The 24,139-nt window shown below is 34.7% G+C and overlaps 2 protein-coding genes across 2 annotated transcripts; both read left to right on the top strand.

The window, feature by feature from the left end:
• The first annotated feature begins 5,284 nt into the window (after positions 1-5,284).
• Positions 5,285-6,089, top strand: LOC129884948 (monothiol glutaredoxin-S2). The gene has a single exon (XM_055959208.1). It carries the CDS (start codon positions 5,454-5,456, stop codon positions 5,760-5,762), a length of 309 nt encoding a protein of 102 aa, XP_055815183.1. The 5' UTR covers positions 5,285-5,453; the 3' UTR covers positions 5,763-6,089.
• A 3,564-nt stretch (positions 6,090-9,653) lies between these two features.
• On the top strand, positions 9,654-22,627 carry LOC129887266 (acyl-CoA-binding domain-containing protein 6). The gene is made up of 17 exons (XM_055962299.1): positions 9,654-9,822; positions 9,998-10,071; positions 11,243-11,306; positions 11,381-11,533; positions 11,619-11,696; positions 13,094-13,198; positions 15,175-15,241; positions 15,328-15,389; positions 16,685-16,824; positions 16,945-17,071; positions 17,168-17,282; positions 17,457-17,545; positions 19,954-20,037; positions 20,165-20,506; positions 21,128-21,646; positions 21,744-21,803; positions 22,210-22,627. The coding sequence occupies exons 2-17, from the start codon at positions 10,034-10,036 to the stop codon at positions 22,288-22,290; spliced, it is 2,124 nt and encodes a 707-aa protein (XP_055818274.1). The 5' UTR covers positions 9,654-9,822; positions 9,998-10,033; the 3' UTR covers positions 22,291-22,627.
• The last annotated feature ends 1,512 nt before the right edge of the window (positions 22,628-24,139 follow it).

The raw sequence follows: 24,139 nt of genomic DNA, 5'->3' as shown, positions 1-24,139 counted from the left end.
TGGAGCAGTATAGGGAGAGGAAGAGGGACTTGCATATGATATTCATTGACCTAGAAAAGGCTTACGATAAAGTTCCATGAGAAATACTATGAAGATGTTTGGAGGCTAAAGGTGTACCTGTGGCGTACATTAGGGTGATCAAGTACATGTATGAAGGTGCCAAAACCAGGGTAAGGACAGTAGGAGGGGACTCAGAGCACTTCCCAATTGTGATGGGGTTGCATCAAGGATCAGCTCTTAGTCCATTTTTATTTGCCTTGGTGATGGATGGATTGACGCGATAAATTCAAGGTGAGGTGCCATGGTATATGTTTTTCACGGATGACATAGTCCTGATCGATGAAAATCGTAGCGAAGTTAACGCTAAGCTGGAGGATTGGAGACATACCTTGGAGTCTAAAGGGTTTAAGCTGAGTAGGACCAAGACAGAGTACTTAGAGTGCAAGTTCAGTGAGATACCTCAGGAGGTTGGCGCGGAAGTTAGGCTTGGTGACCAGGCCGTCCAAACGAAAAGTAGTTTCAAGTACCTTGGGTCTATCATGCAAGACAGCAGGGAGATTGACGATGATGCCACATATCGTATTGGGGCAGGGTGGATGAAATTGAAGCTTTCTTCCGGTGTGCTATGTGAAAAGAAGGTGCCACCACAACTTAAGGGCATATTCTACAAAGTGGTGGTTAGACCATCTATGTTATATAGGGCAGAGTGTTGGCCAGTTAAAGTCTCTCACGTTCAAAAGATGAAAGTTGCCGAGATGAGAATGTTGAGATGGATGTGTGAGCATACCAGGAGCGATAGAATTAGAAATGAGTCTATTCGGGACAAGGTAGGAGTGGCCTCGGTGGAAGACAAGATGCGGGAAATGCGACTGAGATGGTTTGGCCATGTGAAGAGGAGAGACACAGATGTCCCAGTGCGGAGGTTTGAGAGGTTGGCCATGGATGGTTTCAGAAGAGGTAGGAGTAGGCCGAAGAAATATTGGGGAGAGGTGATTAGACAGGACATGGTGCAGCTATAGCTTACCGAGGACATGGCCTTAGATAGGAGAGTGTGGAAGACCCATATTAGGGTAGAAGGCTAGTACATAGTCTCGTTATTCTTCTGTATTAGTAGGCGTATTAACGCACTATAATTTCTTGAGCGACTTCTGTTATTATCTATTACTTTCTATATTTTGATTACTCTATTTTATCTGTGTCGCTTTCGTTATTTGTTTTTCCATATCGCTTTGAACTTCTTAGCCTTATTTAACCTCTTTTTATGCTTCTATTGAGCCGAGGGTCTCTCGAAAATAGCCGTCCTACCCTGGTAGGAGTAAGGTCTGTGTACACTTTACTCTCCCCAGATCCACGTTGTGGGATTTCACTGGATTGTTGTTGTTGTTGTATGTAGTTTCTTAATGTGCAATCTTTAGAGGTTCTTGGTCTTATAACAAGTCAATAATCCACTAAACATTTTAAGATCTTCCGCAGTATGCTCTGCTTTGTCTAAGGCTATAGAATGGAAAGAGAAAGATGTCTTTGTAAGAAGTTAGCTAATTGAAACTATGGCTGAAGAGTTAATACTTCTTATTATTGGATGCACTTCGGTCAAACTAATTTGAGAGAGTCTTGAGGAAATCACCTACAAACTAGTAAGGAGAAGAAATTTCAATTCAAACAACAAATTCAGAGTATCGAGATAGGCTCAAAATCTGTAGATGAATATATAAAAAAATTCAAGAAAATTGCGATAGTCTTACCGCTATACATAAATCACTAGCGAAGATAGCAAGTTTATAAATTTTGCTAAAGGTATTGAAAACAAATACAAGACCTTGAGGACTATTATGCTAGGCAAAGCTCCATATCCAATCTTTACTCAATTTGCTAATGCACTGAGAAGGCACGATATGAGCTAGAGAAAGAAGATAGCGAAAAGGATCATGTCAATTAATCTATGACTTTTTCAAGCACATAAAATACAAGGTTCGTTTGCTAGTGGTAAAGGCAACTCCTTAAGAGCAAGAAGACATGCAAACCCATATCAAATTTGTGGAAGAAATAACCACACTGATATCTCTTACTTTTATAGGTGGGATTACTCCTACCAATCTCAACAGTAAACTCCATACTCACTACATTAAAAATCAATAAACCATCAAACTACAGTCATTACAAGGATTCTGGAGCAAACTTGGAGTTGACATAATTGCCAACCTAAAGCTTGAGGGGAGAGGGGAGGGGGGAGTGATAGAAAGCAACTTAGTTTATACATAGGATGTAGAATCCTAATACTATATTACAATAGATAGGTGTAGATTATAGTTTATAATTAGGATATAGAATTCTAATACTATATTATAATGGATAGTCGTAGAGTATATATAAGAACCACTTATATGCATCAATTACCTAAAAAAGTTAGTATTTTTTTATACTCAATATTATTGTATAATCTCTGTCAATTATGAGTTTCTAAATGTGCAATCTTTGGAGGATTTTAGTCTTATAACAAGTCAATAATCCACTAAATATTTTAAGATCTTCTGTAATATGCCCTGTTTTGTCTGAGGCTATCCAGGATCATATCACACGGGAATATAATAAAAATAGTTCAACTATATATAACTGGTGAAACGATTGCGATATCACAAGTTGAATTATTAGCCCAGTTGGACCTGCTCATCAATTTGAGGGAACAACTTTAAATCCGTACAGGAAACCTTAAAAACCCCGGCCTTTGGGATCCACAAGAGCCAATTATGGGCACAACTTTTGGTCACCAGTAGGACATGAACTCATCAAATTAAAGCACTTGGCAAATTCCATTCCATCACATGAACATGCTGGACATCTTTTTATTAGTTAACATGTCCAAGATTCCCATATATGCATGCATGATCAAAAGTGAATCAACTTTTGAACTGTACCTCCAGATTTCTCCAGAGTCGGCTTTATTTCCTTCACATAATCATTTTCAAGTATTTGATATTGGAAAATCTCATAAAGTAGTTAGTATAAAGTTATCCATAAACATGAATGCTACCCTTACCCAAATTAAATTATTAGAAGAATATTACTATTAAATATTGTAACTTTCAGGATGTCGAGTAAATTAGCAATAATAAGTTCAACAATTAAAACCTTATAAATCCTAAAAAAGAAAAAAGGAGAAGGGTTCCTTTATTATATACACTAAATTATAGGATTACAACGGACATATGAAAATCATCTTTCATGTATAGTATGGAATTAGACATAACTATGGAAGTTGTACCATATATTTGATGATTAATATAATAGAATTTTACCATCAATAGATTTCTCTTTAGTTGGCCAGAAATGTCCGATTTATCAGCTAAACTATTAGCAACGTGTGTTGAAAAGGAAATGAAGATAATATCCTGGACCTTATTAAGGCTTTGTCTCATTGTTATGTACGGTCCTTTTTCTAATTGTTGCTGAGATTTCATTTAATATTAGAGAAAAGAAATAACCAATGGATAATTTACTTAATGTAGTTTAGTAAGAATTAAAAAGTACTTTCATTTTAATTTGTTTGATTTACTTTTTTTTTTAGTTTGTTTCAAAAAGAATGATCATTTTTTTCCTCTTTTTTAATAACTTTTTAATTGTGACATGTTTAAAATCATAAAATAAATAAACATTTTGATATATGCGACATATCTTTAATTTAAAATTACAAAATTCAAAAATATTCTTTATTTTTTAAAAATTCTATATCAAGTTGAAACTGAGGGAATGGCTTTTATTTTTCTAATTGGAATGTACGAGCTTGATGATTATGCATGTTTGTTTAGGTATTGATGACTTCAATATATAAATTAGACACAACCACATAATCGTGTATTAGCAACGTGTGTTGGATGCATAAAAAAAGTTTTTAAGTATGTGGTCATGAATGTCATTTACGAAAATTCTATCCTTTTGCTTTTCCATATATTTGTTGGTGAATTGGATGCGTATCTTTATTTATCGGACCACAAAAAAGCTTCCCATTGATAAATCCAACTTCCTCTCTCTCCAACTCAGCGGATTCTTCTTCTTTCCTAGAAAAAAAATGCATCATAAATAATTAAAAACTTAAACAAGATTATCTTAACCCGACCCGATTCTTTAATCATCCTTTTCTAAACAAACTATCAAAAATCATAATATACCCAAAAAGGAAAGAAAACAGATTCATGAAATCCACTTTCTGTGCCACTACGAAAAGATAATCGGAAAAAAATTAATAGTATTAAAGGGGCACCGACCAATGGCTTTACTATTTAATTGATAAACAAGAATAATTAGTTGTAAAATGGGGTAAAGTGATTAGATTAATGGTTTATCGTATCAAGTAAAGAGAAAAGCCGCAACATTGACACGTCGTTGTTTTCGTATGCAAAGAATCGTTATCGTGCAACGTGAAACTTTTATTTTATTTTATATAGTGCCAACATATGTATACATCACTATCAAGTCAGTGATCTCATATAAATTTTGGAACCTATCCAAATATCTTTACAATAGTGTGAAAGTTACTTTGATAAAAATATGGAATGAGGATGTTTCTTCATAAGCGTTTTAAAAAAACATTATTAACAATAATTTGTCGTAAAGAATACCCTCCGTTCACTATTACTTGTTTACTTTGAACTTCGTACATCCTTTAAGAAACAACACATATTTTACTGCAATACTCATATTAATTAATGAATAGTTTTAAGTCTTGAAATAAATAATTAATGTTGAGGGTAAAACATCAAAGAAAAAAAACTTATTTTTCTTTTGATAGGCTAAAAGTAATAAGTAAAAATAAAAATCTATTTTAATATGATAAATAAATAAAAGTAAACATAATTAATATTGTATATTGACAGTGAAAAAAAATTGCGCTATAATTTTAAATACCACATTTCCCCAAGAGTCACTTTATAAACACAATATAGTGCTAGGAGTTACATACATATACACCGTTAATATATAAGGAATTTCTATATGATCATTAGGTCAACCTTAAGAATGAATTATAGTATCATTTGTTAAGATCATATATTATTGATATAATAGATATGTTACTAGTTTTTTTTTCTTTCCTTCTTGACAATTTACCTTTAATTTGATATTTATCAATTGGCAGTTTTCGTATATAATTTGCTTAGTTTGAGAATATATCAAAGTTACACATGAGATTATCTCATGTGGTTGGTTACTTTACATATTTTGGATTCTCTTTACATCCTCAACAAATCTACACTATCAAGGAATTCCACCTATAAATATGTCTTGTTAGTGCTTTGTTTTTACTCACCTCAAAACTCATCAACGTCCCTACACATAAACCTCAAGTCATCATTATATAAACCTCAAATAACATCCACTATATATATCCTTAACTTTAATTTGCATTACATTAATATTCTCTTCACATTATATTCTTGAATAATTATCATATAGCATTAAATATGGAGAGAGTAAGCAGAATGGTAGCTGAAAAGCCAGTTGTGATCTTCAGCAAGAGTTCTTGTTGTATGAGCCACACTATTAAGTCTCTCTTTTGTGATCTCGGCGTACATCCGGCAGTTCATGAGCTTGATGAGATGCAGAGAGGCCGAGAAATCGAAGCTGCCCTCTCTAGGCTCGGCTGTAATCCTACAGTTCCAGCAGTATTCATCGGTGGTGAACTCGTTGGCGGTGAAAATGAAGTCATGAGTCTTCATCTTCAACGATCCTTGAAGCCAATGCTTAAAAGGGCTGGAGCTCTATGGGTTTAATTAATTAATTTATTATTGTACTATATATATATATTCGACTTCAATAACAATAATAACGCGATGTGCCAAGAATAATATAAGCTAGAGGTGAACATTAATAAGTTACTTTTAGCTTCAAAAATAAAATAAAATGTGTGTGTGTGTAATTATGTATAAAGAGTGAGAGTGCGTAGTAGCCTAGTGATTTCTTCATGAGCTAACTATATATTTTATTATATATAAATATGGTGTACTACTAAATAATTTGTTCACTTCTAGTACCCCAGCTTCTCTTTTTTGTAATGTAAGCTGTGATCTTTTTTTCGAATAATAAATCTAAGTTTTTTTTTAATATATAACAGTGGCTTCGACTTTTTTTGCCTAATTAATTCGGAATTCAGCTGTTGTTTAATTAATTTGTCTCATTTCAACAATTATACCAGTTGTTAATTCATGTGCTTAATTATAGTATTAATTCAAAATTTTGTAAATTGGTGATCTTTTTTTACTCTCTTAGTAACGACTTATTTGTTCTCTTTTGAAGGAAAGATAGATGTGGTAACTTATTAAAAAATACAGTTAATACAATATACTAATGACATAAATTATTTAGGGGAATTTTTAAAAATAGCAAAGATTTGAAACATAATTAGGTTTCTTAGCTACAGTTTGCTTAATTACGTTTCATAGCTATAGTTTCAATTGCTATGCCAATTTCCGTTTGTATATCTTGTTGCATTATACAAATTGAATTTTCAAAGAGATTGTATATATTCACTTTCAGATGAAAGTATTATTTGCCACCAATAATACCTCTACTATGATAGAAGAGAATCTAACATATGTGAATGGTTGCATGCATGCAAGCTACTATTCAGTGGCTCCATACAAATTATATGGGAGGAAAATTACGCGGATTGACAAACATTACTATTATATTATGCGATAAGGGTATAGTTTCAATTAATTACGTGAATTGGCTATAGTTTAATGAAATTTGCTATTATACAAATATAGGGGCTCATATATAAATCTAGAAGCGAATATACAAATCTCTAATGTAAATCTGGAAGCGAATATATACACTCTCTTTGAAAGCTTAATTTGTATAATGCAGCGAGATATACAAACGGAAAAACCCAATTTATATAATGCAGTGAGATATACAAACGAAAAGTGGCATAACAACTGAAACTATAGCTATGGAACGTAATTAAACAAAATGTAGCTAAGAAACCTAATTATGTTTCAAATCTTTGGTATTTTTGAAAGTTCCCCAAATATTAACGTCTAGAATGATACAACATTAACATATATATTGTAAAGGTATAGCGACGACTTATTAGTAATATATTTAAAAGTTATCTTAAAAATAAATTGTATATTGTTGATAATTATTATTGTCATTAACGTTGTAAATTAAATACTTAGTTTCGTTAAAATTTAATGCCACTGTAGTCATGACTAGGGCTGTACAGGACAAACCGATAAACCGCACCAAACCGACAAACCGAACCAAACCGGAAAAAAAAACCGACTAGTGGTTTGGTGTTTGAAAAAAAAAACCCGATCATTATAGGGTTGGTTTGGTTTTAACTAAAAAAAAGTCAAACCGAACCCAAACCGACCCGATTATAGATATACTACTTTTAAATTATGTTATACTAAAAATATTTATTAAAATGTAATTTATAAATATTTTTTAAAATTTTTTCATAATTTTTGTTTTCTTTCTTACATTTAGATTTGGACTTGAGTAGCCCATCTAAATAATATACAAAAAAAACTTATCTTATAAAGTTATATTAAAAAGTTAAAACTTCAAACAGTGTTGTGCCTCCATCTTATATGTTGATATTTTATACTAGAACTCTTTTTAAGAAGCACTGCTCTGTGCTTTTTATTAGATACTATGAGAAACCCAAAAAAATCCGAAAAAATCCAAAAAACCCGAAAAACCCGAAAAACCCGAAAAAACCCGAAAAACCCGAGAAAAATTGATATCGAAAAACCCAATTTTTATTGGTTTGGTTTGGCTTATAGATTTAATAACCCGACACAAATGATTTGGTTTGATTTGTAAAAAATCCGAACTAACCTGGTCCATGTACACCCCTAGTCATGACTGAGACCTGAGAAATACATGGAATCCTCCATAGATGAAGGTGATAAGATTTAAGAGGAATATTAATGCTGTTTACAATAATAATGCTCCTCGTGACAATTGCAGCAATATAATTAATGATGTTATCGTTGTGCTTCATATAGAGAATGAAATATATATGAATTAGATTATATTCCATTTTTCCTTTTTCTGCTATGCTACAAGCAGAATTGATGCTCACACCTAGATTATCACGATCCAATCTACTTAGGCCGGCCACAATATAAAACACCTGCATCCAAACCAACCAGTAGACGAACTAATTCATACAAATTATTTTTCATCATTTCGAAATAGTAATAATAAAGCACCAAATCAATCGAAAATCATGATAGCATTACCAGAAATGTTATAAGCGCGGAAATACATGGAAATCCCCAAGAACTAGATATATGAGTAGAGAACATCTAAGTGAAGAAATAATACATATGTCTCAAAACAAATAAACTGTCTTAATAGAAATAAACAAAAATAAGTAAAGATAGACGGAGGTTCACGATGTTGCGACTCATCAAGCAGCTCATCTTGAGTCTCCAAAGGCCTCGCTCTACAAAGACTCATTAAGGAGCCTACTTCTCTAATTAATCAGGCACTAATAAAAATTTGCATAAATTTCATGGCTCATCCAAAGAAAGTTAAGCCTTGAGTCTCTTGAGACCAAAAATATGATCATGGAAATTGTGGATCAATTGACCAAATCACGCTTACATCCAGTTTAAATAATTGAAGATTATATGTAGCTAAGAAAAAAATTATCCATCTTCAAGATATCTGAGAAGATTGGAGAAAGAAAGGACCGGGAAGAAGACACTGATTCAAGCCTCTAATATATAAATATTATATAAACAACGTATATGAATGTATATACATCTCTGATACATAGTTATACATCACACACATATATACATATATATATACATATATATATATATATATATTGATACATTATGTATATATATTATATAATTATTTATATAATATCAATACATGCAAAAAAAAATTGTTAAAATTAATTTTTATCACCTATACAATTACGTAATTGACCTTTTATAATATTGACTCTTACGTGGTGCGGTATATTTATGTTTTCTATCATTTGGTCAATATCAGGTCGAACGTTGTCCATGAAAGTAAGGCCCAAACATCAGAAAATGCTCATATAGGAAAAATTATTCTGGGCTGGGCCACTAATAGCAGCCCAAACTAAAATAATATCGTTTCTGACACAAGTAAAAAGTTGAGAAGGATTCGTATCTTCACCAATCCACAAGTTCCAAGAACAAATGTGGGCCCACTTGACCCTCGCAATAAATGCTCCTCACTCACTCTTACCCAAAACACATATCAAAACAAACACTCACAGCGCATCTTAGCATCCACACGGCAATGATTTACGTAATTGCACGTAATGACAACATGACACAAACGAACAAATGCTAAAATGCGCACTTCTGTTCTCCTTAGTCATTTTCACCCACTTTCTATCTCAGTAAAAATTTGATAAGCAACCCAAATGCAATAGTGGCATTCTTGCCTCCTCCATTACAAATCTTGAGTTTGAGTCTTAAATATAAAAAAAAATATATTAAGAATATCACTTTCGAATAAGTTTGCGCGATTTAAATTTAATGGACTTCATCAGTTAAAACCCCAAAAAAATTGATATGCTAAAATGCGCATTTCTCTTTAGTCAATTTTCAACTGTTTTGCTCAGTCATATCAATAATTATAACCAATACATACACCATTTCTGTATCTATACATTAACCTATAGATACAAATACATACACAGAGTCATTTTCAGCTCACTGTAAAATCATCACAAGACTATAGAGTGAGCTTCAATGCGCATTGGTGGAGGAACAAACTCCCAAGTTTAATCAAGATTCTGTCGCTTTCACTGTGGATGATCCAAGGGTGAGCTTCAATGCGCACTGTTAAAACCTAGTTTTTTTTCTGAGTTTTCGATTTCTGTGTAATCGTTGAGTTTTTCTAAAAAATGCTTCAAAGTATATGAGCTTTTCTTCCATGAAAATGTGATGTGGTGGTTTGGATGATAATGTGGCTCCGTGTTCTTTTTTTTTTTTTGAAGGTTTGAGTATTGCAGCGGTATTTGTTACTTAACAAAATGTTTGGGTTCTCGAAACGGCGAATGAAACTCGGGAGGTAATCATATCCTTATTCATACCTAGAATAAGTGTGCATTTTTGTACACTAGTTCTGCTTTCTAGCATGTGTGTGTGTGTTGTGCTGGTGTGCATAGTTTTCCATGAATGGTGGCTTTTTAGTGTTTAGGAACTTATTACAGAAGTGGATTTCATGGTCATGCCATTTCAAGTCAATAGTCTTTCTTTACTCGCACCTAGATAAGGTAAAAATTATACATACAGAATGTATGTGCATCTTAGTTTAAGAAACTATCAACATGTTAAAATTAGTTAATTTGGTTCCAAGAACTAATCATGATGTCATTTAACTGGGTTGCTGTTACTGGCAAATCATAATGGTCTAGACGAAAGTATTCTTCTTTTCTAGAATTGGTTGCTAGTGGCAGAAGAACTTAGGATTTTCTCCTCAAAATAGCCGAGTTTTGAGACATTTAGCAGAGCTCTACTATTTTTGAGTTTCAGTTGGGTTCTTTATTAAACATTAGAATTTAGCAACTGGATGTTGCCTTTACCTCATAAGATGGAGGTCTCCATGAGCCTTTTCTAGGAGGTGTAGCTTTTGCCCCTCTTGAAAAACTATAAATTGCATTTGTAAGAGGCCAGGTACTGAATGCGTTATTGCAATTGGCGTTGGTGAACAACAGCTTTGCTCTATTGGCTTGTAGTTGACCCATTATTTAAGTTTCATGATCTCTATCAGTGGAGCACTTGTGGAAGGCGAAACTGGACTTAATGTTAATTATGTTAGGCAAGAGAGAATTACTGAAAGATTTTCCCATATGTAAGATATGGTTTTGCTTTCTTTGCAATCCTTTCCATGTGTAAGATGCCATTTCACTCAATTAATCATTACGCCTTAATCCTAAACTACTTAGGGTTGTCTAAGATGAATCCCCTGAATCAATTGCCTCCCATTTCAGATCCTCATGTAAAAGATGCCATTGTGATCTCTAGTACAATTTTTGGCATGCCTTATACCTTATAAACAGTAATATGAAGTCCTTGCATACCTAAGTTGCTAAAATCCTTCTATTGATACTCAAGGCCTTTTTATATCTCATGTGCATTTGTTAGTGGCCTACCTAAGGATATGGATTTCCTCACTATAGCTAGGTCTTCTGAACCATATGCTAGTTATATCTGTCTGAGCGCATAACTATTTTGCTCAGGTTGAACTCAGCTCAAGGAACTAGAAGTCCTATGAGGCACCCCAAGCGTTCTAGCACTTCCAGTGTAAGACCTCTATTGCAACTTTTCTTTGTTTTGCATACGAGAAGCATAAAGTTTAAGCACTTTATGTATGACAGGGTGAAGGTGGTCCTCCCAGTAATAACGATTCTGAAGAAAAGAGCTGCCAATGCTCATCAGGTGCACCTGAGTTTAACAATTGTGCTTCAGGGGGCTCAGAAAATTGGATGCTTCTTTCTATAGCTGGAGAAAAACCTACACCTCGCTTCAATGTAACTGACTACTGTTCAAAGATATCACATATTATTAAAAATTGTGATGCTTTAAAATGCTTAACATCTTGCTTTTACTGAATAGCATGCAGCAGCTGTTGTTGGGAACAAGATGGTAGTTGTCGGTGGAGAAACTGCTAGCCGTTTATTAGAGGATGTGCAGGTAAAATGGTGATTGTTCCTTAAGTAACATTATCTCATGTTTGATGACTCCTGCCTTAAAATATAAACAGAAATATTGATCTTTTTCGTGCTTCAAACGGGATAGTATTCGATTTCACTGTGGAATGCAAAGGTAATTATCACCAAAGATCAACATCAAACATTTTCTGGTTGATAATTAAGAAATTATAATATTAAAGGTGATATGCTGATTTTAGAAGTTAGATTTTGAAGGAAACACACGTACATGGACGAAATTTGTAGAATATAACACGTAAAAATAGAAAGAAATATGAGTTAAATGTCTGTGCCCAACAGTAAGAAGTTACACTGCAAGACAACTTCAAATCTGTGGCGCATGGTTCTTTTGTATCATTGTATAAGTTGGATGATTCCCGGTTCCACTTTAGAACTCTTAAACTGTTGGAAAAGTGTGGATGATCATTCCAGCTGTGGAATGGTGGAAAACTTGGAAGGAAAGAAGAATTTTTGAAGGCACTACCAACTCCATTCAGAAAATCAGGTCGAACTGTCTTAGCCTTCTCTTTTTGTTTAGTGTAAACAAAATTTGGCGGGGGAGTGGGGGATTTGGTAGAATTAATTGGAAATGTATAATTTTGTGTGTAAAAAACAGGATCTTCCCATATTTTTGTCTGTAATATTCTCAGCTCAGTAACTTTTTGGTTCTGAGCCTTATCATATATACAATGTTACCTTAATCAAAACGATAAGAAGCCTCTTCGTCTTGGTTCGTGTAGGGATTTTCAAAACCATTAAACCCTTTCTTTTCCTTCTTTTTTTCTTATGACCTTTTCAGTCACAAGAGATTTCTGCAGTTGTACTTTTGTTCTTTCAAAGAACCCAATTGCCAATTGCCTAGCATTGGGTATATCAATCTGAGACTGTTACATAGAGAGGGACGAGGCCTGACCTCAATTGTAGATACAAAAGGAGAGGAGCTAACTCTTGTCAGGGCACTTTGTAAAGAAAAATATGCTAAGAGATAGTGTAAGCATTGTTACAACTTACCAGATGAGCTATACAATCAGCTTACAAAGTCTTTCCAAGTAAATTATCTGATCTAGGTCTAATTCTAAAATTAGTTATACTTTGTTTAACCAACTTCAAGATGGCTTTAACAAAAGCAAGCAGATTCATTGTAGATAGATGTCTTATAGTATGCACACCCAATAGAGATATGCTGGACTAAATTATCTCTGCTGTTTATCATTTCTTTTAGATCTGTTATCAATGCTCCAATCTGCAGTTGTATTGATCTTTGAAAAATGGGAAAATGATTAGATAGTAACTGAGATGAGTTTCAATCATTAGTATCGTGCAACTTGCTTTGTAGGTGGCATACTTGATACCAGTGGCATGAGTTCATTTTCATTTCAGGTGCTAAATTTTGATAGCTTTTCCTGGACAACAGCTTCATCAAAGCTCCACCTATCGCCCACCAGTCTTCCTCTAAAGATTCCAGCATGCAAGGGTCATGCTTTGGTAACCTTTACTCTAATTTTTCTAGTCTACTTTATTGCTTTCCTTTTGGATTTTGCCTGTCAAGATACTGTAACGGATATAGAGATGCACCATGTCTTGGTGATTTGTTTCTTTCAAGTAAGAGTTTGTAGGTTTTGAGAACCTGCTAATGGAAAATGCAATGACCTAGCTAACACCCATTTGAAGAAATTTGAAAAACGTCCTACCTGAAGATTCTATTTATCTTTGAATTCCACAAAAGGTTAAAAAACTAAAGCTCACTTTCCAAAATGTTGCATGTGGGATATTTCCTCTATCAGATTTTAGTTGATATTGGTTGATGTGTCACGGAAAAAAACAAAAGAAAGTCTGGGTAGGTTATTATGCATGAGTTTGGGTAGAACAACAACAGCAACATACATACATGGTGTAATTGCATAAGGTGGAGTCTGGAGAGGGTAAAGTGTACGCGAACCTTACCCTACCTCTGGAGGTAGAGAGGTTGTTTCTAAAAGAATCCTGGCTTAGGTAATGCATATCAAATAACATACTGGAAAAAAAGAAATATAACAAGTACTAGAGGATGCATCCATAACATTCATAAAAATTCCTGTGACAATTCCAGAGAAATTCGAGTCTAAAATTTCCTCTCTAGAAGAGTCTAAGGATATCTCTACCTCTTTGTTGCTAAATTAGTGTTCTTCAAGCACAAGAACAAAGAAGAACCTTCATACAAGTTAATATTATTGAGGGTGTTTTTTATGCACAAAACAGAAAGAAAAAGTTAATTATCCTCCTTGCAAGTACGGCAAAATGAAAATACACTTGGAATTTTTTTGTTGGTGGAGACTTATGCAATATGTAAAAATTGCAAACAAACAAGCCATATTACGAAAGTGTGCAAGTTTAAAAACAATCCTCAAGCACAAACAGTAGAAACAAAAATTGAGGAACAATTTTTTAGATTGCTTCATTTGAAGCTAAGGAGGAGTGTTGAAATTTGCTTTCAGTTACTGCAATAATTTTTCTAGTGTAATAAGTTGCTTAGTTATAGAGTGAATTTAAATTTTAAATTTCTATTAAGTTGTTTTAGTTTTTCGAGATATTTTAATTTTTTGATGCAATTTTTTTGTAGATTATGTTTTTGAGACTTTCCTATGTGGAATCTATGATTTCCCATCAAGTTTTAGCTGTGAATTCGATGTTGGTTATTTAAAGTTGTTTTTAAATTTCTATTAAGTTGTTTTAGTTTTTCGAGATATTTTAATTTTTTTATGCAATTTTTTTGTAGATTATGTTTTTGAGACTTTCCTATGTGGAATCTATGATTTCCCATCAAGTTTTAGCTGTGAATTCGATGTTGGTTATTTAAAGTCCTCCTATACTTAATTAAACTGAGACAATTTTTTAGAAAAATAAATAGATTGGGGATATGTGAAGGGGAAATGGAAGAGGGGATTACAAGGCAAGGAATAGAACCCTCACCAACAAGATGAACATCCAGGTAGTCAACCAATTGAGTTGTACCATCTTCTAAAAGACCAATAAGGCTGCCTGATAGATTAGTTGGTGAGCCAACGCTGGCTGGGAAGCCACTTTTTGAAAAAACAATTATTATAATTGGAAGATGTATAGGGCGTGTAAGTTATTGACTTTCTATTTTAGGAAAGAAATCATTTTTTTCTGGAACGGATTAAAATAGCTAGAAGAGCAAACAAAATGGAAAGAAGGGAGTGTGTTGTATGATTGGAGAACATCTACATGAATATTATCTGAACTTTCTAACTACCAATCACAATGATATTTGATATCAGTACTTGACTTCAAATGAAGAAGAGAAATAAATGTTTATGTACAAGTCTACTACATGTGGTACTTTTTTGGTAGCAATGATGTTATAATGCAATTTGTTAATCCCGATTAATGTATCCTTTTGTGGTGTTAAGTATGTCGTGTTGGAGTACTATTCATCAGAAAATTTACCTGTTATTTCCCAGGTTCAATGGGGGAAAAAGATTCTTATGGTTGGAGGGAAAACAGACCCTGCAAGTGACAAAGTTTCAGGTTGATTTTCTGCTAATTTTGCAGTGTTTCTATCTATTCCAACTGTGTTTTCCGCAATATACTTCTTCCGAAATTGTCTGTTGCAGTCTGGGCGTTTGACACTGAAACTGAATGCTGGTCACTTCTGGAAGCAAAAGGAGACATTCCGGTAAAAGCTTCTAGTCCTCCTGTGCAATCTGATTGTACATACCCTTTTTTGCCTTTGTGGTATTCACTTCATAAAAGAAATAATAGTTAATATCTTGTTTTCTGCACCACGTCTCATAAGTCTAGTGAAGTAAACTTCTATAACTGTTGAATTTTACTTTAGTTACTGCAGTAATTTTTAATATGTTGTCTAGGTTTAGGATAACTTTGAAATTTAAATTTTTACTAGGTTGTTTTAGTTGTTGAGAAATTCTAGCTTTTTTGAATTTTATATTGCAGATTTTCTGCACATTATGTGCTCATATTGGTTATTTAAAGCCCTTCCTATGCTTAATAAAATTATTGAGAGACATTTTCAATTCATTTTTGCTACCCCATCTTTAAAAAAAAACCAACAGTGGTATCAGAGCTTCATTGATCTTACGGGTCTGTGAGTTCCAATTTTAAACCCATAAGGCTACCTTTTTAACCCATCCCGTGCTTTTTTCAATGTACAAACTATTTTCAACCTTCTTTTTTAAAAAAAAATGGCAAGCAGTAGTCTCTTTTTCAATACCCCACAAATTTCCACAGATGAAAACTATCAAATTTGGTGTGTGTGAATAAATTCATATTTTGAAACCTATGTGCTATGTGATGTTGTGATAGAAGAAAAATCCTTACAACATTATTTTGCAAATCCTACAAAAGTTCAGATTAAAGCTCTTTCAAAAGAGCTTTAGACATGACAAGGTTATTGAAGGCGTTTTTTAAGCACAAAACCAAAGGAAGAAAAACAAAAAAGGAAGAAATTTTTAAAGTTCATAAACAATGAAAAGAATTCAGCTTCAACTACCAACGTAGAAATTAAGGAGGAGCATTTTTTCAATTGCAGTAACTAAAGCAAAGGAGGCGTGTTGAATTTTACTTTAGTTATTGCGTTAATTTTTAATATAATAAGTTGTCTAGGCTTAAGATAAATTTGAAATTTAAATTTTTACTTGGTTGTTTTAGATGTGGAGAAATTCTAGCTTTTTTGAATTGCAAATTTTCTGCATATTATGTGCTCAAATTGGCTTTTTAAAGCATGCTTAATAGAATTATTGAGTGACATTTTCAATTTATTTTTGTTGCCCCATCTTTTTAAAAAAACCAACAATAACCTTTCTCCTTTACATGAGGTATTATCTTATTCTTAAGATAAAAGGGAAACAGAAGGAAATTATTAAAGATTTCACTTCAGCATGTTGTGTGATACCAGCGGTGCAATTCGTCAATATTTTTGCTTTCTTTTTAACTTGCCAATTCAATCGACAGGTTGCGCGTAGTGGTCATACTGTCCTTAGAGCAAGCTCAGTTTTGATTTTATTTGGGGGTGAAGACGCAAAGAGGAGGAAGCTAAACGATCTGCATATGTTTGATCTTAAATCCTTGACATGGCTTCCACTTCATTGCATGTGAGTTGTTAAAGGATATATCATTTATAGATTGCTAGTGTCCCTGCTCCTTGGGCCATTAACTCTACCTGATGGTGGCATTATCAGGTTTATTTCTTGATTACTAGCACATGCATGCAGGGGAACAGGTCCGTCACCAAGATCAAACCATGTGTCTGCCCTCTATGATGATAAATTGCTCCTGATTTTTGGTGGATCGTCAAAGTCCAGGACGTTAAATGACTTATACACGCTTGACTTTGAGACGGTTTGTGGAATAAAATCTTAGGCTGTCCTTTCCCTGAATAATGCAAATTTCTTTTATATGCAACATTCTAATGCCAGATATTTGTGTTCACCTCAGATGGCATGGTCAAGAATTAAAATACGTGGATTCCATCCTTCACCTAGAGCTGGTTGTTGTGGAGTGCTCTGTGGAACTAAATGGTATATTGCTGGGGGTGGTAGCAGGAAAAGAAGTATGTCTAAATAGCTTAATAACTGCAGCCTTCTACTTCGTCATCATCATACTGAACGTAGAATGCATTTAATAGGAACCTATTTGCTACTTAAACTTTCTGTTTTTTGAATTTATTCTTCTCCTTCTTCCTTTGTTTCCATTCTTAGTACTTAACTATACTTTGTTCCATCAGGACATGCTGAGACTCTAATATTTGATGTTCTAAAACTTGAATGGTCTGTTGCTGTTGCTTCACCAGCTTCTTCTATCACAACCAACAAGGTTCAGTTCAGTTTTTCTTTTCACTGTCTCACAATTATACTACATGCTTTTGCCTTTCGACATTATGCCAATCGACTTAATGTCAGTCAACTCACAGTATGTGTTCTTGTGCTGGTGCTATCTTTGAATTTTTACATCAGTCAACCCATAATTTTTATTCTTTAGTATCTGATATGGTCCAGACCTAGCAAAGATTAGCCCTGCTTTGTTTTGCATGTGAAAGTATAACTATTATAATTTATGTTAAATGTTACTCCCTTTGTTTCAATTTGTTTGTCCTACTATCCTTCAGTCTATTTCAAAAAAAATGCCTCTTTCTTTTTTTGGCATCTATTTAATTATAACTTTCACATGGCATGTTTAAGACTACAAGATTAAAGGACATTTGGTACATTCTATATATCTTTAGTTTAAGACCACAAGATTCAGGAGTCTTCCCTACTTTCTTAAACTCCACGCCAAGTCAAAATAGGACAAACAATTGAAATGGAGGGAGTATTGAATATGTAATTATCCTCTTGCATATTTTCATTATGAAAAATATTATTTTCTTCTGTTCACAGAAAAAGAAAGCATAATTTTATAGCAGCACCCAAGTCTGTAGTTTCTGAGAGTAGTTCATAGATAGTTAGCAAGAGAAGATAGAAGAGTGGGGCAGGAGATGATAGAAGAGGAAGGGCCTCTAGAAGGATTGGAGCCTGCATGTAAGTGGTACAGTCTGGAGTTTCAACCACTAGACCTCATGGGTGGATCGAAATGTCTGAAATCATTGCACTCACTACTTGTCTTTACCGTGGGTTCAGTTATGCATGAATATCTTTTTTTCCACAACTTTTCAACAGTAAAAAATGACACTTAAACCTAACTCAACTCCAAAAGCTAGCTCATGAGGGGAGGATTTCTCAAGTCCATATAAATAGACCACTGGTCCATTCCCCAACAAATGTGGGATTCTAACCCACTCTAACATCCCCCTTCATGCCAGGCCTAATAGGAGCGTGGATTGGGAGCCCAAACAGAGATGGATCTGGCTCTGATACCATGTAAAGATATGCCATTTGGGTCAAATTCAACCCAAACAGCTAGCTTATGAGGGGAGGATTGCCAAAGTCCATATAACCAAACCATCAGTCTATTCCAAACAAATGTGGTACTCTAACCCACTCTAACATCAACTATATATACAACTTGAATTGAGGGCTGTGGGTGCAACCCCCAACCACCCCACCCGCTGCCTTTAGTATGTATCCACTTGCGATTAGCTACAGTTCCAATTCTGTTTGTCTAATTTTTGGAAATAATTTTGACAAATATGCATTTGGACTTGTCCCCAAGGCTGTGGTCTAGTGGTTAAAGCTAGCATGATGTATGGATTAGATGCATGTCATGGGTTTGAGAGTAGTCCATAGATAGTGAGCAAGACAAGATAGAAGAGGAAGGGCCCTTAGAGGGATTGGAACCTGCTTGTAATCATGTCATAGGTTTAAGAGTAGTCTATAGACAGTGAGCAAGAGAAGATAGAAGAGTGAGTGGGGCAGGAGAAGATAGAAGAGAAAGGGCCTTTACAGGGATTGGAACTTGCTTGTAAGTGGTGCAGTCTGGAGTTTCAACCACCAGACTTCATGGATGGATCAAACTGCGTGAAAAATCATTGCACTCACTACTTTCCTTTTATCATGGGTTTGGATTAAGTATGAATATGTATTTCCCGTAACTTTTCAACTATATATACAACTTGGGTTGAGGACTTGGTGCAAACCCCCTCTCCCTCTCTCTCCACCCCCACCCCCACCCCACCTGCTGCCTTCCCTATGTATCCGCCTGCGACTAGCTACAATGCCATTTCTGTTCGTCTAATAATTAGAAATGATTTTTCAAACGTGTGTTTAGACTTGCCCTAAAGGCTTTGGTCTAGTTGTAAAAGTCAATGCGTGCTGTATGGGTTAGGTGCATATTGTGGGTTTCAACCCCACTGCAGAGAAAAGCCTGGTATTTAAGTGGAGAAGAGTGGGGGGACATTATCCTCCGAGTTTCAAACCGTGTGGCCGGCCCTTGGGGATTTCGGTTATCAAAAAGGAGTATTGGTGTTTTGATTAGTGTTTGAAAAAGATGGGAGAGTATTTTGGTTTTTGTAAAATTATTTTATGGCAAAAATAAACTGTTAGCTTTCAAAAATAAAAATAAATATTTTAATCAAAGCGTCAAGTTTTAATGTTTATGAAAAACTTCTCTAAAGCAAAAGGGTTGTTAAGGATTTAGTCGTGTGGTCTATTATAAAGTGCACCTATGATCTGCTGTTTGAACCTGTACTTTAACACAATTATATTCTCTTGCTCTAGAATGCATCACATAAAGTTGACAATTTGGTGGTTCATGTAAGTTTATTTCAATATTTTAATGAATGCCAGGGATTCAGCCTCGTCCTTGTGCAGCATAAGGAAAGGGATTTTCTTGTGGCTTTTGGTGGTTTCAAGAAAGATCCATCAAATGAGGTAACATGAAAACCAGAACTTTTGCTGTGTAATCATCTATTAGCTAGCGCTGGCGTATTATATTCTTAAAGTAAAATTTCTCAGGTACAAAGTATTTGTTTTGCCTCATTTCATCTTTCTTTTACAGGTTGAGGTACTCATTTTGGAAAAAAATGAATTGTCAATGGGTCGCAGATCAAGCTTAAGTAAAGCTGCTGGGAACTTGCTATCTGGGAATCGTTTGACATCCACTAGGCCTGCTTCTCAGCCGGTTAATGTCACTACTACCTCTCATGTGGATTCCATAGCGAGACAGAATCTAGCCTCTGCTGTTGAGCATCATGGCTCTGGTAGAAAATCATTGTCAGAGTCTTTACTCATTGATCCTAGTTCTGTGTCTGGTAATGTCTCACTTCGCAAGCAATTTTCCAATGATGAAGACGCCAGTGCAAAGATGACTAAGACTTCAGGAGATGAAAGTCCTTCACAGGTAAACAATAGCAACTATTCTAGTATTTCCCTCTTCACAATCTCAGGTCCCTGAGTAGATGGATGCGTACATATGACCTATCAAATGAAGTTTTGAATTTGCATTTTCGATGGACGGGGCCATGAAATAGGATACTGGTTAAGATTAAGATGATTTGTTGGTTGAATTAGATAGGAAAAGAATTTGGAATAGGATCAATAGGTCATGGGTTTGAGCTGTGGAATCAGTCACTGATGCTTGCGTCAAGGTAGGCTGCCTACGTTACACCCCCTTGAAGTGTGGCCTTCCCTAAACCCTTCGTGAACACACGATCATGCACCGGGATGCCCTTTGATTAATTTGGTTTGAAGTCCCTGAATATCCTAGTTCTTTCTTGATGGCAATATGATATCTGTGGAACATTGTAGTTTCACCTATGAGGTGTGTTTTATTCAGGATGTTTTTATAGCTTGTCTTTTCTATTTAATTGTAGCTGTTTTTGCTGCTAGTAATTTTTTTATTTACTCAGCTCGACGATACAACAATTAGATTGATTATATTTTACAATGAAGTGATTATAAGTTCTGAAGTTCACTTTGTTTTTCTCAGTCAAACTGATGTTTCATTCATCTTCATTCTAAGGAACAAGGAGCAAACCAACTAGACATAGGAATCAAATCATGCAGCAGTGGAGGTAAAATTATGTCTGAGGAGATGTCTACTGTCTCTGAATCTGGGCATTTGCCTACTAATTACAGACAAGCAAGTGCAAACTTTTTTCAAGACACTGATGACTTTGTCTTCCAAGAGGGTGATTATAAAGCTGGATTGCCAGCTTCATCCGGTGCTTGTCAGCAGTATGAAGCAAAACTTTCTTCCCTAATGAGAAAGAACGGAATTCTAGAAGGACAGCTGGCAACTGCATTGGCTGGACGTGAAGCAGCCGAGAAAAATTTATCATCTTCTCTTAAGAGTAGACAGGAGATGGAGAAAAAGATGGCTGATACTGTAAAGGAGATGGAGTTGCTTAAAGAAAAGCTAGCTAGTGTTGAATTGGCCCAGGAAGAGGCTAACAGTTTATCCAACATTGTCCACTCTGATAATGTTAGGCTTGAGCATGATGTAGCTTTCCTCAAGGCAGTTATGGATGATACACAGAAGGTAGAGAGCGATTTTATTGGATTATCTATTCCTAGCATGTCTGAGCCAACTTTTCAGCCCACTCTTATTAAGTTTATGTCTATGATATCCAATGCAGGAACTGCATACAACAAGGGGAGTCCTTGCTGGAGAAAGGGCAAGAGCTTTTCAGTTGCAGGTATGATCACAAGCATAAGATTAGATGATAAAGGAAATCATAGGCTACATATTATTTTACATTATTCATATTTTAGCTCTTATTCTGGGGTGGGGATGGGGATGCTTGGGCAAGGAAAAAAAAAGCATTGGGAAGAACCTGGTGAAAATCAACAGACCTTTAGAATATAGCTGCTCTATTTGTGATTTACCACTCAAGTTATACAATTATCGGAATATATAATTGATTATGCACATTTTGGTCACGTGTTCGATTTTTTTTAGCTCTTTCAGTTATTAACTTGCGACGATTACATCGTAAGCAGATAATGGAGAGATTTAATTGTTTTTATGCTTGATGTTGCTTCTTCATCTTACTCCAAATCTTGAGACTATACTTATCCAGGGAATATTCATTGGTTTTGCAGGTTGAAGTTTTCCATTTAAAACAAAGATTGCAGTCACTGGAGAATCGATCTCCAACACCTCGGAAACCTTTCCACGTTTAGAATACATATATAGCATGACATTTTGTATATTAGTTGCGACAAGATTATGTACATATATTTTAGACTTCCAAGTGTTAATTATCTATATTGGCTCGTTTTAGGAAGAATCAAACAGAAAATATCCAGATTGCTTAAGCCTGCAACATAGTTCACCCCACAAACTCTCAAGTTTTGTTAAAGACTATATATAGTCAAACTACAATGTTGTACATTGGCTGCAATTCCTATTGTACTATATTCCATATCAAGTCGTAGACGAATGTTCCAGATAAAGTGTAAACCTAGAGAGTTGTCCGATACCTTTTCAAGTCGGAATCAATCCTAACCAGCATCATTACTATTCCTGTACTAGTGGGGTTAGCCCACTAGTTTAATCCCATAGTTCGACATACTACTATTTGAGTAGATATGTGTAAAACAACAACAAAAAGTTAAGTTAGGTTTTGAATTCAGTCCATTAAAAAAGTGTCATATTTTTGCTGATATACAACATGTACTTGTTTTGAATGCCTATTTAATTTCTATTGGTATCTATGGATTGATTACAAGTCCATATATGGTTAGAGTCCTTGGGTGTCTTGAACTTATATTAAATGAGGTTAATATAACTTTTGCAATGATGATTCGGAAGTTGATCGGGGGCAAGTGTTCGGATCTTGTCTGGTGTGGTCTTCTACCGTCTCTCTTCGCTCCACACAATAGCACACTCTGAAGCAAGTGGGCTTGGCCAGTAGCAGCCTCCGAAATTTGTCGAATAATTCAAATATACCTTTTTAGGTTTTGACTTATGAGAAAAAATTGATTTAAACTTATTTTTCTAAATTTTTAAATTAAAATAGAAGTCATGTAGGGATATCTTTGATCGCAAAGTTCTTGGATATATTAATCCTTCTCAAACATGAATTTTTTGCCTTCTTCAATTCAACGGTTAATTTGCATTTATTATTTTGAGGATCAAATTTCTTTTCACTTACCTTTTTTTAAATCTACCATTGATGTCCCAAAAAATATCTATACATAAACAAAGAATAAATTACAAATTGGCCACAAAGGATTATTGAGAATAGTGATGTCTTTAGATTTTGTGTCATGCTCAAAACCTAGGGAGGCGAGACCCGTCTCACTTGATCGAGTGAACCATAAAATTCATATAACCTGAGCTCTACTAAACACATGGGCTGACAAGGCAAGTTATACAAAAACTTGTATAGGCTAACAACTCAAACTATTTACATACAAGCCAACAAGGTCAGCGTCTGAGACATCAATCAATCGCAAGATCGGTAAGGCCACACCTTACTCACTAGACATACAACATAGATCTACAAGCCTTTAGGAATATTACTTCTAACATATGGCCAGGAGCTAGACCTGCCCTTCAACTACATATAACAATATAACATAATAATACTTCTTGTTAGGAAATTAAGATTTATCTAAGAAACTCCTACTTAGTAGATATTTTTATGTAGTAACCAAATCTTTTATTTAAAACTTAGTGGTGGTTAGTTGGCCACAATAAGTGGTGGTTAGTTGGCCACAAAGAGTGGTGGTTAGTTGGCCACAAAGAGTGGTGGATAGTTGGCCACATATGTATTGTGTGAGTTTTTTTTTCTGCTTGTTTCGTGGTTTGTAGTCCTCATACACACACTATATATATGTGTGTGTAGCCTATGCAATTATCAATCTAAGAAATAAGAAGAATACTTAAAATATTTCAGCTTTCTCTTCTTCTTCCCTGCAGTTTTGTAGCAATTTACAGCTACATTTTAATTGCTTTAACTTTCTGTTTTCTAATCCTTTTTCCCTTCTTGTAACACTTGTAACTCAGCAGCCCAAAAAGGAAGGG

This window comes from Solanum dulcamara, chromosome 4 (genome assembly GCF_947179165.1).
Source record: "Solanum dulcamara chromosome 4, daSolDulc1.2, whole genome shotgun sequence".
Taxonomy (NCBI): domain Eukaryota; kingdom Viridiplantae; phylum Streptophyta; class Magnoliopsida; order Solanales; family Solanaceae; genus Solanum; species Solanum dulcamara.
The sequence above is the reverse complement of the archived record's forward strand: the minus strand, read 5'-3'. Positions and strand labels throughout refer to the sequence as shown.